Here is a 15,676-nt window from a genome sequence, read left to right on the forward strand (position 1 = left end):
TAATTACAATGCAATGTTCATAGTTAAGCTTCAGGTGTTAGGCAAAATCGCGAATGGTTTTCATTTTTGGCTTTGCTCATGTGCACTTCTGATTCGCATGAATTATATTTTCGAAAATATATAAATACACATGTCTGAGAAGTCTACTTAGGTTAATAAAGCGTTTACTTTCGGCCATTGTAACGTACTTCCGGTATAAGACATTTCCGGTGTCATAGTTGAGTTTGCTGTAATGCCCCGATCATGAAATTATATACATACCAATTCTAAGAAGGCTACTTCTGTCAAAAAAACAACTAAGATTAGTTTTATAACACTCTTAAAATCTGAAGTAAAGTTAAACATTAGCTTTGTTTTTTTATATCTCCATTATACTACTGACCAATTACTGCATACGTAATGGTTATACGGTTAAAAGTAATTTTTATTAAAACTTCCAATTTTATTATCTGGAGAAAAGGTTGAATTCATTATGAAACGTTGCTTTTAAGCTTAATCTAATCTTAAAACCATAGTCTTAATCTATGGTTTTAAGACTATAATAATGGAAACACATTTAAAATTGGAATTAAATTAATTAAACACGTGATCGTTTTGTCGCAATACATTGTTTACATAGAACGGTTTTTTACATTTACCAGACTCTTTCAATGAATTAATAACATGTGATTATAGAAATGGGTAATTGTCACAACTGTTGAGACCAGTGGGGCGTACCCCGGAGAGATTTTTGAAATAAGAATAGGCCTAAATTAATCTCAGCGACCCCAAAAATGTCCATGTAAAGTTTCAATAGGCTACAATCGGTTGAATAGTTTACACGCGAAAGCGTAACAAACTCACTTTCTCATTTATAATATTATAGGATGTTACGAGTATATGAACATGCCAACCATTAGATTAGTTACACCATTGGTGTTGTACAAAGTACTTTCTAAACTAATTATTCATAATACCCAGCAGGAATCACTTCTGACTGGTTTATACCTTCCAGTTGAACCTACCATAGGGCACATAAAAAACCGATGTGTCACTTAAATCTGGGCAACGCTATGGGTGCCCAGGAGCGGCACATCACTAACAGCAAATGTCTAGGGTGCAAGTTCAGTTCGATAGGTCTAGTCTACTGCGGGAGATGACTGTTGGAGTTTGGTGGGATTCGTTCCCTAACTATCAAAGATTCTTGCTAGCCTTAACAAGGGTGTGCCACCTCCTGCCTGCTTTGACTGGAGAGGCTGGTTCAGAGCTGGCCTTCCTCTTCTTCCGGGGGGACATGTCTTTGAAATTAGTGCCCTTATTCTTCCTCATGGATCTCGATAGGAGGCGGTCCCTACCCCCCTAACCATACCCATCCTGAATATCCTGTCATTCCGGAAGCAGCGCCAAGGTTATTACAGGATAAAATGCAATTTATAAGCTTCTTGTCCTAAGAGAACAAAAAGAAATATTCATAAACATTTCGAATGTCCATGTTGCAGTCCATGTGTTCGGCCACGAAAGAATAAAAAAATGTATGCCACGATTTATTACTTGTTTTGTACTAATTGGTACTGAGAATGAGAATTGTAAAATTACCCACCCGCCAATGTTGGAATTTTGAGCTTTTGGTGGTATTTCATGGGAATAATGATGCTGATATTTAGTACTAATTTGGTATTAATTTGTACAGAGTTATCAAAATGTAACAAAGTTAAACGTTATTAACAAAAAAACATAGCCTCTAGCATAGATTTCTAGCATCATTTTGAGGTGTCAGGTACACATAAAATCTACCTTTCTTTCGATTAAATTGGAAGGTATTTTTTTATCTACCGCAGATTTTTGGAATCTAATGCTATTAATGTTCGTTGTGTGTCAAATTGAAGATGTTTAAAGGGTTGAAAAGTTATATTAGTCACTTTTAAGATAACGAATTATAAAAATTATTCATAAAGAAATTATATAATAAACTATATATAGAAAACTATAATATTTTGCAGTGAAACTCCCAAAGATTTTTTGCCTTGTGGATTTAGCCAATTAATGACATTGTCTGAGGTAATTCAGAAAGAGAGGCCGGGGTCAAATTTAAAGAAAATTTGTGAAAGTCTTATTCCAAACATACGGGCTAATATTCAACAAAAACATGCTATAAGATAGGATTGGTAGTTTATATTCTATCCCACTGAACTTATGTTGCTACAACGATAAACGTAACGTTATTAGCTCGTTTTCACTGTTAAAATTTACCAAAATTAGTTTAGTCATTTATTATTTATAACTTTATAGCATTGTAGGTGGTAACATTTACAAATACATATTAAGTATTAGTGTTTTTTTTTAATTTTGGTGATAGTTCTTTTTGTTTCAGGAATGGTAACTCTCAACCCCCTCGTCTATTCACCCTTTCTGTTGGCCTTTCAAATTGGTAAGTAACGCGAGGTATAAAGGGAAAGTAAATAAACTAGTTCCACTAAAACGTTTAGGTTTACTGTTTGTCTGATGTCACATTAATACACTGACTGGGTAAAGTTCAGGAGTCCAGAGTTTGTTGTAGCTATGCAGACTAGTTTGGACGAATAACACCATCCTATAATTGAGTCATAATAGGCAAACGTACTCACACATCACATACATTACAAATAAGATCCATAATACAGAGTTGAAGTAAGGAGATTTTAACAGCCACTTTACTGTATTAGATTAACTGTAGGGTAAGATACTATTACTAAGGGTAGGAAGTCTACTTAAAGTTCGGGTTTTTTTTTAAATTATGGGGTACAATTTATAAAGTATAAACCCATTTCTAACGCGTATACAGGGTGACAATTAAGTCTGGAACCTCTTTTTTAATTTTTGAACCTCAATACAAAGAAATACCAAAGTTCACACGTGCTTACTGGTGATAGTAACGCACACATCTGCCCAATTACCAACCGGATAATCCCTTTGGGGGACGGTCCACAAGTAGTCAAACAAAATTCTTAAATAGCAGCATAGGTCAAGTTTGGTATCAAATTAAAGGTCTTACTTAGCAGAGTACAATACCGCAAACCGGACTTCAAAAGGTGGATTCATTCAGTAGTTATAGCTATTTGAGATTTAAACAATTGAACAATGTAAATTATTAAGTTTTACAAGTAAACACCAATTTTTAAGTACCACTGATCAAAGTAACTGTTCAAAATGTTCCCCTCCCATCATCTGAAAATGTAGTAATCAAAGCCAGGAATCAATAATAATTACCAATAACACAACTACTGTTAGAATGTGAAAGTGGCAGATTGAGTCATACACAGCAGCATCCACAGAAACTTAACGTTTGGGCAGGTATTATAGGAAATCAAATTATCAGCCCATTATTTATCAATGGTAATTTAAATGGTGACTCGTATCTAGCAATGCTCCAAAATGAGATAATTCCTGCACTACAAGCTGCTCTTGGTCGGCAATTTCAAAGAATTTATTTCCAAGAAGATGGCGCGCCACCACACTTTTGCTCTCCTTTTTAGAGAATACTTGGATACAATATTCCTTCACAGATGGATTGGAAGACGTGGTGCAGTAGAGTGGCCTGCTCGTTCCCCTGATTTATCTCCGATGGATTTTTTTTTCTTTGGGGATACCTCAAAGATAAAGTTTATCGTACTAAGCCTCGAGATTTGGCGCACCTAAGAAATCTCATAGTCCAAGAAGCTCAAGATATTCCTAGTGACTACCTTCAAAATGAAGTGGATGGCTTTTACAACCACCTAGACATTGCCAGACGATGGGAGGGGAACATTTTGAACACTTACTTTGATCACAGGTACTTAAAAATTGGTGTTTACTTGTAAAACTTAATAATTTACATTGTTCAATTGTTTTAAATCTCAAATAGCTATAACTACTGAATGAATCCACCTTTTGAAGTCCGGTTTGCAGCATTGTACTCTGCTAAGTAAGACCTTTAATTTGATACCAAACTTGACCTATGCTGCTATTTAAGAATTTTGTCTGACTCATTGTGGACCGCCCCCCAAAGGGATTATCTGGTCGGTAATTGGGCAGATGTGTGCGTTACTATCACCAGTAAGCACGTGTGAACTTTGGTATTTCTTTGTATTGTGGTTCAAAAATTAAAAAAGAGGTTCCAGACTTAATTGTCACCCTGTATACCTACAATAGTAAAAGAGAGTTTACAATGGGCTGCCAAGTGTCTGGCGTTTTCTCCTTAATTCCTTGAATAGGCTACATTTTGAACAAATCATGTACACTGATAGTTTTGAGATTAAGTGGAAGAGTCCTAACCTCTAGTAAATCGAAGTTTCTCTACATTTCATTTTCGCCTCTTCCCTGTGCGATCCACTAACGTCATAGCAGAGATGGCCAGTAGAAGGATGGCCAGATGATGACGTCACACTTATGCCCCCTAGCCACAGCTCTCAAAGAACCCTTGAGTACAGTGTGCCCTCACAGTCGGCCCAATTAACAGTCTTGCCACTGCCACGGCTCTAATTTGAGTTGACTCCCGTTAGTATAAGCCGCTTTTACATTGTATGACTTAATTTGTAATAAATATTTTGTAAACAGTCGATTTTAATCTATTCCATGAAATGAATTTTTTATAACAGTTACGAAAGCAACACTTATTTAAATAAATTATACTTTCTTCCGCTAACAAAAGTTCATTTCTGCAATACTTTAGTTGTCTAAGAAAATAAAATATAACTTTAAAATTGGAACTCTGCAACATAAAAAAATAAACTGCGTAAAATCAATGAATAGGCTTAATCAAAGTTCTACTTTTATAGTTATTTGTTGTCTTGTTTTTAGAAACTTTAGTAATGTACAACTTCTACATGACAAAGGATAATATATATGTCTGTGAAGTATCTTTTGTGGTGATGGGTAACGGGCAAAGATGGGAGAGAAATTTGAGGTTATGTGCCGATATAATCAGCTGGTAATTTAGCGCCTCAACTCATCACCAACTTCATCCCGCGCCATCAATGATGCAGCTGCAACTAGATAGCCAGATCCACCTTATCTCCTCCCTAAATTGTTTCTGTTACCTGCCAGGAGCAATAAATCAAGGCTCTCCGTAGTTATGTATATATAACTCAAAGATTCAGCTGGTTCATAAACAATATGTACGTAAGTAGTCGTACATTAACAAACATATTTAATCAATTCCTTGAGTCTGCGGAAAACCATTACCATACATTAAAATGTGAACTTTTTTTCAAATAAATCTAATTATATTTCCGTTCCCATTATAAAAGTAATCTCTGTTTACATCTGTTTCTTATAAACTTATACTAAGGAATTAGCTTCACCAGATAATATAAAGTGAGAGGTTCATAAAATGTAAAATTTTGCAATTCCGGCTGCATAATGATTTTATTACGGTGTCGAAGCAGGCAATTTTTGTAATGGAGTTAATGGAGGACAAATGCTGACCTGCCGCATAATCCTTAAGGAACTCTAAATCAGGGCATCCAGAGTGGCGAGAGGCTTAATTATGTTGTGAGGTATTTTTATAGAATAAGGAGTGTGGAAGAGAAACTGTTTTGTTAATTTTATAATTGGTTCAATTTATTTAAAAAGGTAAAGAAAATTGTATTCAGTAGGTAATTTTAGCCTAACCCCAAGCCATTGCTGAATAAAATGCTAGCTCTATATTTTAATTAGTGATAATTTTATTACCTCAATTTATGTGTATTTATAGGAGTTATTGTGGGTATAGGGTGATGCAGTCAATAATTAGTTAAGTTAACAATTTTAATTTTATAGTTTTAGCCTTTTATTAAGACAACTTCTCTAAAAAAAATACAGAAAAGGTTTTATGAAAATTCTTGGAGCAATTGGAAAAATTGTAATTTGATACATCTGATGTTGATCACACAATTTTATAATATTACTTTTTTATTATGTGCGAAGCGTTTTTAAATCAACGATTTCATCTTCAGACAGCTTCAGGCAACGAAGATTTTTGTTGATTTCAACAGGCCTTGAGCGAAATAAAATTGGAAAATTGTGTGATCATTATTAATTGTATCAAATATAAAATGTTTTGTCGAAAACTCCACGACGAATAGACACTTAAAATAATAACAGAATAATATGTACCGGGAACATGGTTTATTGATTTGTGGCATACATATTAAGTAGACTATAATTTAAGAAAATTACATGTTAAAAAATATTACTTAAGAAAATTAAATACTTTAAAAGTTACAAAAAACATGTCACTCCCTTCAACAAACTTTTATATACAAAGCCTACAAATTTCATATCACTCTATTAGTAAGCCCAATTACAAGATACTCCAAATACTTGTTATATTGTCTACTGATCTTCTTGTAATTAGCAAAACTTTTTTCTATTCACCTATTTTCAAGAAATATCTGTGGCTGTAACTAAAACAAGTCTTCAAAACTTTCAAAACATTAATTCATCCAAACACCGATTAAATCATCCTAACAAAATTTGGGATGGCCTAATTTGGGAAGTGAAAACCTTTCCATTGTGTCACTTACTATACAGTTTGAAATTCACTTGCAGAATGAAGCCATTGCCATTAAAGTATTCTTTAGTACTAATACTCTAGTATAAAATGGATACACTTTGTTTAGTTTTGATATTTTTATTCCTGTATTTCTAAATAATCTCAATTACTATTTTTTTAGTATACATAATTTGAAAATACTTTGTTTAGTTGTGATATTCTTACTCTTGTATTTCTAAATATTCTCAATACCAATATTGTAGTGTACAATATTTGGAAATACTTTGTTTGGTTGTGATATTCTTATTCATGTATTTCTGTTTTGTCGCAGTCAGTGCTTCCATAGACTGTTTCAAATGCGTGTCACTCAACTTCGACAATCCTGCTTGTGATGATCCCTTCCACAACAACTACACGAAAGACATCCTAGAGTCCCCCTGCATGGGCGGTCGTAAGGGGCGCAATGGTCTATTCCCAGCCACTGCTTGCATCAAGCTGACAGGAGTATACGGTAGGCTGGCTCAGCATTGACGATCTACTGGGACATTCTCTTGAACTTGTCCTACAAAGATCTAATCCTTCTCAGTTACTGGCCTATTATAAGCTCTTGTACACCCGCATAGTGAGGCTGTTTTATGTCTGCATTGAGTTACTTTATTTCGTGAATACTGTTTGACAAAAATGTTATTGAGGTCTTTGGAAAATTTCTCTGGATTCAATGGTACGATATTATAAAATATGAATGTATTACTCGATATAACTGTTTCATGTTAATTATATATAAATATGTATTGTTGGGTAACAATCACAATACAACTGCCAACCAGGTAGGGGCATAACAAAAGTTTTTCGGTAGTTAGTGCTTGGATTGCAAATATCAACAAACTATTATTTATAGACATTTCTAAAGAGAGGACAAAATAATTAAAAACTACAAACATAAAATTCAAATTTTTTGACATCTAAGAACAAATCTGCTAGTAGAAATTATTATTTTAAAATATTTTCTGATGATTTAATGAGATGAAATCTAAATAACCAATTGAAAAAAACGAGTGCCATGTATTAAACGGACATATTAAAAGATTTTTTTAAGTAGAAAAGGAAGAAGACAGTTGAATTCGAACACAATTAGGCCAAATTGTATAGAATTGCCACAAATATACATAGGCTATTTGGCATTTTTGAATATGTTTTCAAGCATGTAGGTCTATATTACAAAACAATTTACAATGTTTTAAAACATTTAATTTTTAACTCTTCAACAAATCAAAATGGGCTACAAATTAGATTATGAGTTTGTATTCGAAGTCCAGCAATAACTAGTGTTTGAAGCTCAAATATATAACAATTAGTATCAGCTACCATCACAGAGCTGTGGACAAACCCCAACGAGCAAATCTACATGTTGAGCAATAGTATTTCGGGTCTTTTTCGTTTAAGGGCCAGCACAAAAGACCCTAGCTTGCCTATTCAAAACTCAGATCACGCGATGCTTGCCAGCTGCGCAGCGCTTTGCGCTGCTTGCTCTTTTAGAAAAAAATTAACTCGAACTTGCAAAGTCCAAGCCCAGATCAACTCACCACGCTTTATTGAACACAAAACTCAGACAGAACTAACGCATGTTTCATTACAGGCAAAAGATAAGCGGCGCGTGTTTATCACTGATAAGATAAGACGAGTTTATACTAGAAGTAGTACCTGGACTACTGCCCTACGAACTAATAAAAAAAAAAAAAAAAACAAAAAAAAAAAAAACCGATTAAATGCACTGTCAGTCAGGTATAGTATGTTTGTAAGGTGCTGGCCCTTAAACGAAAAAGACCCAGTATTTCTTCTGAATTTCAGGTAAATATATCTCCCCATTTTATTTTTTATAGTTTTTATACTAATTAGTTTTTATGAATGAAACGATTATAGACTGCTATTGTACATATTTTTTCAAGAAAAAGGTACACGCTTAGTAACTAATCATGAATTAAACACGTATAGTACTATGTAGTACATATATTGTAGTTTAGAGTTCAATAATTATTATTTATTATAACCAAATTTCGATTAATTATTGGGTACATGGAACAATTTCAAGATTTTGATTCACTTACAATATTTTGCAGTGCATGTGAACTTAGGTAGAATTTGTAGAACTTATGAACTTTATATTAAATCATAGAACAGAGTAGTATCGAAAGAATTCGGCAGAACGTAACAAAAGTCCTGCTAATTAATCCAACAAAGTAACTTCTTCATAGATGTTACTGCGTCACATGATAAAACTTTAGACAGTACTTTGTCACAAATTTGAAATTTTGTTATTCTGCAATTTTCTCTTTGCCATCTTGGTATAGTCCAGGAACCTACACCCACTTTGCATCGTATAAGCACACAGCTTGATAAACGTTACCTAAGAATGAAACCCACTATAAGCCGCGCTGGCTTAGGTGGAGGTCGAAATAGGTGAGTATCAAAAGGGTTTCCTCACATTAGGGTGTTTCTTAACTTGACACCCTTCAAACTAATCATCGAATATGTAAATAAATTTCAAATCAATATTATATAACTATAATTTATTTTTGTGTCTGGCGGCCCGTTTAAAGTGTACTCGTATGAAACTATAAAAGTTATAATTTGAGAAAAGGTTTATCATTTAATATTCTTAGCTTATCAATACCTTCCTATTTTGACCTCCGCCAAAACTAGAGTGTCTGACGATCTATTTTACGCTTAGACAAATCTGTTCTATGGATTTCTAGAATAACTTGGTTGTGTCCTTATATTTGCACTCTATTGGCTCTTGGCTCCTAGACACACATCCAAATAATGTAGAAATGTTCGAATTCTATTTCACATTTTATTTGGATTTTTTTTACTGAAAAATCAATAGAGCTCTTCTTTGTACCAAGAGAAAAGCACCATGTTCCAAGTTCATAGTACCTTTAAGTTTCAAGTTCTTAGTACCTTTAAGCTCCAAGTCCATAGTACCTTTAATTTTCAAGTGTATAGTACCTTTAAGTTTCAAGTTCTTAGTAAATTTAAGTTTCAAGTTCTTAGTACCTTTACATACCAAGTTTATAATACCTTTAAGTTTCAAGTTCTTAGTACCTTTAAGTTTCAAGTTCTTAGTACCTTTAAGTTCCAAGTTCATAGTACCTTTAAGTTTCAAGTTCTTAGTACCTTTAAATACCAAGTTTATAATACCTTTAAGTTTCAAGTGTATAGTACATTTAAGTTCCAAGTTTATAGTACTTTTAAGTTCCAAGTTTATAGTACCTTTAAGTTTCAAGTGTATAGTACCTTTCTATCAAGGGTCATCACACGAATGGACAGACGGACAGACAGACTACCAATGACTGGTTTTTAATAACCATTCTCTATTTTTATATTCTGGTTGCTTGTCCCAGACGACACGGGAGACCATATCATGGTGCGGGGCTGTGCTCTCGACAGCGGCACTCTCACCACGGACACCGAGATCATCAGGATGTCTCACTGTGGCGGCTTCTACTTCAACGATAGGTGAGGGCTTCCGGAGCCAAAGCTAACATCGAACTTTACGTGAGATTTATCCTGCAGAAAAAGGTATATCAAGTTGAGGTACAACTCCTCAATTTGACGAAAATAACGAGAAATCCCAACGTAAACTATGCCAATAGTATCATGGAAATAAAACATTACTGTAACCTGCATGAAAGTAGTCCGATGACATTTTAGGCGATGTTGCCATATCGCTGCTCACCACCAGCTGTTCCCGCTATGACGTGGCTATAGTCACAACTGTCTGTTTGCTTTATATGTTGTCTACTAAACAAATAAACGAAATCAAGTGTACGCACATTTGTTCACGGTAACTGGTGATGATATTTGCTTTCTAAAGGAGGTGACAGTGCGTCTTCCTATCTAACCGAAGGGCATCTCGAGAATGAAATGAGCTGTAAATTTGAAATTTGCAAACAACCTCAAGCGAAGCCTGTTACGCCATACCCATGCCTTGTATATGGACAGATCAACTTTAGCCCTATTGACGTGTATATATTTCTTCAAAGGGTGCTCTAATAACCCACAAATCTTGCCTCTTTTCTCGCTAGTTTAACGCCATTGATTTATTCACCCATCTTTACCATTTTTTTTCTGTTCTGAATCAGATCATTCTGGCATCAGTATTTACATCACCTCATTTGTAACATGTAATTGCAGTATTTCACTGAAATGAGTGACATTGTTTAATAAATCATGAAAGCAAAAAGTGAAAATATTCCTAAGATATATTAGTGTAGGAGACAAGAGCAAATTTGCACTGCATAAGCCCCACACAGAATGTTCTTGAATACGATAAGGAATTTTTGCTAGGTATTAATCGTCGCCAACTAGTTTTTGAGGAGGTCAATAAGGGAGAGTATGAAAAGGTTGACAATTAAAACAATAATTTTTGTTTTCTCTTTTACGTGATACAGTAAAACCGACTGTCAAACATGTAAATAATAGTTATATCACCGTGTATTTTATACAATCTAGCATTTAAATTTCGAAAAATTAAATATTTGTTGAAGAAATAACAATGAAATGTATGAATATAACTAAGTTTAAGAAAAGCATATGTTGCGATTTTATGCGACCAAACTAAGGCAGTTGTAGCGTTACCAGCTTCATGAGAGAATTTTGCGTTTTATCAAAATAAAATAGTATTATAAATGATTATTAGACTACGTGCAATGTTATATATTTTCACACGTTAGAAATCAAGGTCTGAGTATAAAATAAATAATCTATTTCATAACATAAATTTTCATAGTTGAGAATAATGCTTTGCTAGAATAACTATGAATTTGATCAAATCTCAAAATGAATGAATCTTGTTTTTGATGTGTTATGTTGCTGTGTTTACAATTTATAAAACATCAGAGAGGGATAATGTTCCACAAACGTGAATTATCTTCACACTCATGCCAACCGAATCTTTACGACTCTGTTTGTAAACGTCTTTCTCACTTTTATTAGAGTTAAATTACATAACATAAGCATAACAAAAGGAATAAAACTTAGGCAGAGGGAATATTTATGACAACCCAGTTCTTCAGATTTTCAAAAACAGTCTTGTCAATTCTTCAATGGAAACAAGGGTAGAAATTCTATTATTAGTTTTACATTAATTACAATATTGAAATGTTAACACTAGAGGAGTATATAATCAGAGAGAGATTTCATTTAAACATTTCGCCAATTCTTATTTTTCCTGGCTAGATACACTTAAAAAACAACCAAACATGTAAATAAATTAATGTTAAATGAGTTTCTGCTAGAACTGTAAAGTAGAAAATTTCAGTATCTTTACCTAGTTGTCTGAGAGTGATATAACGTGTCTGCTGGTTGATTTTTTTAGTTGTTTCTAGCTAAAAAAAGTAAGATCAGGGAACATTTTTATGTCTTATTAATCCTTTTGATCCCCCCCCCAATTCTCCCACCACCAAAACCTGCGTGGCTAACGTCTGATATTTAAAAAGAAATTTCTTCACCAATTAAAAAAAACCTGGTTGTATACTTATGCAATGCAAATGGGCTCTTAGCTCTTAGACTGTATACACTGTTAAAATATAAAATTAACTGTACAGTAGTTTCATTCAATAAAGTGTATGTATATTAATCAAATTATAATAAATTTAGTTGTACTAGCTGTAGCTTGCATAAAACATGTACCAAATTCCTATTTCTATGGGCTAACTTATTCTAAAACTCTTCACACCTTTCAACAAAATGTCATTCTCTTTGTTTGAAATTTATAATTTACGAGGTATGATACGAATGATAACAGGATTACGGAAACTTTCCATCATTATAATTGACGAAATGAGATTACGAAGTGAAATAGTTTGTGCTTCTGAATACCGTTATGAACTATCAAGCATGGGCGTAGATAGGGGAGATCAGAGATCCGCCCGCCCCAAATTTTTTAAGGCAAACGTTAAAATCGCACCCCTTAATTTGTTTTAAGCTAAAACATTTAAGAGGTCCTAAAGCTCAAGAATTTTACGGGAAAAGATTCCCGGATCCCTTTTTAGAGGGTACTTCAAAACTCTTATACCACCCAGTGTACCATATCCTTACGAAATATTTTCTATATACACCACTGCTACCATGTATACTCGTATGCTTGATTTGATATTGCAACTTGTTCTGTTGTCAATTTTTACTTAGGAAATTCATCGCAACACATTGAATTGTTTAAATTTTTATATATGTTAAACCTTATGTCTTCAACATTACCACGAAAGAAAGAAAAAAGAAAAACGAAAAAAAAAGTAAGTAGAAAAAGAGTATAAGTATCAGTTCCCGCAACGTAGAGTAGTATTTTTGTTACATACAACTGCAGAAATGCCCAACATCCTGATATTCTTTCAAACTACATGTACTTATGTACTTATAAATGCCTAAGAAAAACTAATCCATTAAGACTACTATCCCCCTCTTATCCAGGTACGTCCGTGGATGTCTGCAGAGCTGTGATAACGGTGATGCTTGTAACAACGCTCCTGCAGTCCTCTCCGCACTCAGATACACGCTCGTCCTATCACTACTGGCGGTGGGTCTGCTAACCTCGTAGCAATACTTCACTAGTGTAGAGCCTCCCCTGGCAACATTCACCACCGTCTGCTTGCACGTCACACGACAAGTTACCAGTGAATACTACCTACAATCCCACTGCCCTCTAGGTGTATACATAGATGTCTGCAGAGCTGTGATAACGGTGATGATTGTAACAACGCTCCTGCAGTCCTCTCCGCACTCAGATACACGCTCGTCCTATCACTACTGGCGGTGGGTCTGCTAACCTCGTAGCAATACTTCACTAGTGTAGAGCCTCCCCTGGCAACATTCACCACCGTCTGCCTTGCACGTCACACGACAAGTTACCAGTGAATACTGCCTACAATCCCACTGCCCTCTAGGTGTATACATAGATGTCTGCAGAGCTGTGATAACGGTGATGATTGTAACAACGCTCCTGCAGTCCTCTCCGCACTCAGATACACGCTCGTCCTATCACTACTGGCGGTGGGTCTGCTAACCTCGTAGCAATACTTAACTAGAGTAGAGTCTTCCCTGGCAACATTCACTACAGTCTGCCTTGCACTTCACACATCAAGTTACCAGTGAATATCGACTACTAACTCCCTGTTCCCCATGTATGTCTATGGATGTCTGCAGAGCTGTGATGATGGAGACGCTTGTGACAACGCCTCTGCAGTCCTCTCCAAACTCAGATACACCTTCGTTCTTTCACTACTGGCGGTTAATCTTGTAGCAATACTTCACTAGAGTAGAGCATCCCCTGGTAACGTTCACCACCGTCTGCTTGCACGTCACATGTCAATTTAGTAGTGAATATTGACTACTAACCCTCTGTTCTCCAGGTATGTCCATGGATGTCTGCAGAGCTGTGATGATGGGGATGCTTGTAACAACTCTCCTGCAGTCTTCTCCGCCCTCAGATACACGTTCGTCCTATCACTTCTGGCGGTGGGCCTTCTAGCCTCGTAGCAATACTACACTAGGGTAGAGCCTCCCTTGGCAACATTCACCACCGTCTGCCTTGCACTTTACACGTCAAGTTACCAGTGCACATGGATGTAATCGTTGTCAACGCAATGTACAATACGCATACATGTTTATATTATAATTGAATGTACCAATACTCCATACAACTCTTTTACAAAAACAAATTAAACTATGTTTTTAAGTTTAAAAATCTTATGATTTCATTCATTTTAACACCTTATACCATAAATAGATTAATAATAAATAAAAGTTAAACAAATCTTAGATTTTATAAATATCCTTACCGGTGGTTCATCCTGGTGTAATCGACAAATTAGTATTAAACAGTCAGCCTCGAAGATAACAAGATATTTTGCTCGAACTCCTTGTGATTCATTCCTATTGGTCACAATCGTAGTTACCTAATAGAATCGCGTTTTTTATATGATAGAGCTTAATCATTGTATTTAGCTTTTCTAATTTTACGACATTTTTATTTTTTAGGGTGGGGCGAAGATAATGATTACATGTCTTATAATTCTCAAACTCTTTCTCAGCGGTCTTTTAAAACTGGAACACAAATCCCTTTTATACAGATATCGGGAAATTTAAACATTAGTATTTTGATGTTCGTATATTTTATTTTTGGTTGCAAAATGTTTTTCACACATTCTCTACTTTCGGTTTCGAAACTGTTACACTGCTCTGTTTTTTACAAAAGCAGAGATACGTAGAATTCAAAAAGAGAAGCACTACCGGTTAGCATCTCCATTTCCGATTGTTCTTCTAAATGTTTGAAATTACCTTTTTTGGTCAAGTACCCAATAAAATTACTTTTTTGAATTTGAAAAAGTGGCAATTTACATTTATTGAGTGCAGTTTTTAGTTATTTAATTTTTCACAAATTCTGAGCTTGGCACTCTCTAAGTATACCAAAACAATATTTATACATTTTGTATTTTCAAGTTTTATATATTCCATTGTAAATTGTTATGAATTGAAAACTCATTTTTAAGTACTTAATACGTGTTATTTTAAAATATACCACTTTTTGTTTTCTTTTAACATAAAAATACATTGAACCTGATGTATCCCAAGAGTATCTCTGAGAACCAATACTGGGAAACCTACCTCACTAGTGTACTACTACTTAGGTACGATTTAGATGTAATTAATATCTATCTTGCGATTAAACCTGTATATTGTAAAATTAAAGGCTTAGGTATTCTCCCAATTATACCAAGCCAGTAATTTCTAATTTATATTTTGGTGTTTTTTATCCGAAAAAATCTGGACTCCTATCCATTTTTGGGATTTCTTTGAATGTTCCAGATATATGTGTAAACAATATTTTACTTTTTTGTAAAGGTTTTCATTTTTTAACTCCGCAACGGAAAAATTAAAAGAAATTATATTGGAATGGCCTATATAATTCTATTGGCTGATCTTTAGTTAACTTGAAGAGGGAAACCGGTTGCCCGTAAGTTTAAAATCATCCAAGTAATTTAGTTTTAACTATGAGAATGAAATCACCAAGCGGTTCAAAAACCTTTCCTTTTAAGTAAGCCAGGAGGTTACGTTTACTTGTTATAAATGCTATCAGGGATTAGTTAAGTAGTTAATTAATTTTACGGCAGATGAAGAAAGATTACCTTGAGGATGCAACTATTCCTTACA

General features: G+C 34.5%; 1 protein-coding gene across 2 annotated transcripts; it reads left to right on the top strand.

The window, feature by feature from the left end:
• Positions 1-2,284: 2,284 nt before the first annotated feature.
• LOC124352811 lies at positions 2,285-14,212 on the top strand. 2 transcript variants are annotated; one of them, XM_046802499.1, is made up of 5 exons: positions 2,285-2,407; positions 6,801-6,980; positions 9,871-9,985; positions 12,938-13,043; positions 13,876-14,212. In XM_046802499.1, exons 1-5 carry the CDS (start codon positions 2,353-2,355, stop codon positions 13,903-13,905), a joined length of 486 nt encoding a protein of 161 aa, XP_046658455.1. In that variant the 5' UTR covers positions 2,285-2,352; the 3' UTR covers positions 13,906-14,212. The 2 variants fall into 2 exon arrangements, with proteins under 2 accessions (XP_046658455.1, XP_046658456.1); XM_046802500.1 differs by lacking the exon at positions 12,938-13,043.
• The last annotated feature ends 1,464 nt before the right edge of the window (positions 14,213-15,676 follow it).

The sequence above is a fragment of the Homalodisca vitripennis genome, chromosome 1 (assembly GCF_021130785.1).
Source record: "Homalodisca vitripennis isolate AUS2020 chromosome 1, UT_GWSS_2.1, whole genome shotgun sequence".
NCBI classification, from domain to species: domain Eukaryota; kingdom Metazoa; phylum Arthropoda; class Insecta; order Hemiptera; family Cicadellidae; genus Homalodisca; species Homalodisca vitripennis.

Bases quoted from the DNA above. Each gene is read 5' to 3' on its own strand.
- LOC124352811 (XM_046802499.1), top strand. From the start codon at position 2,353: ATGGTAACTCTCAACCCCCTCGTCTATTCACCCTTTCTGTTGGCCTTT. The intron at 6,981-9,870 runs GTAGGCTGGCTC...TGCTTGTCCCAG, and splicing joins CAAGCTGACAGGAGTATACG to ACGACACGGGAGACCATATC. The intron at 13,044-13,875 runs GTGGGTCTGCTA...TCTGTTCTCCAG, and splicing joins TCGTCCTATCACTACTGGCG to GTATGTCCATGGATGTCTGC.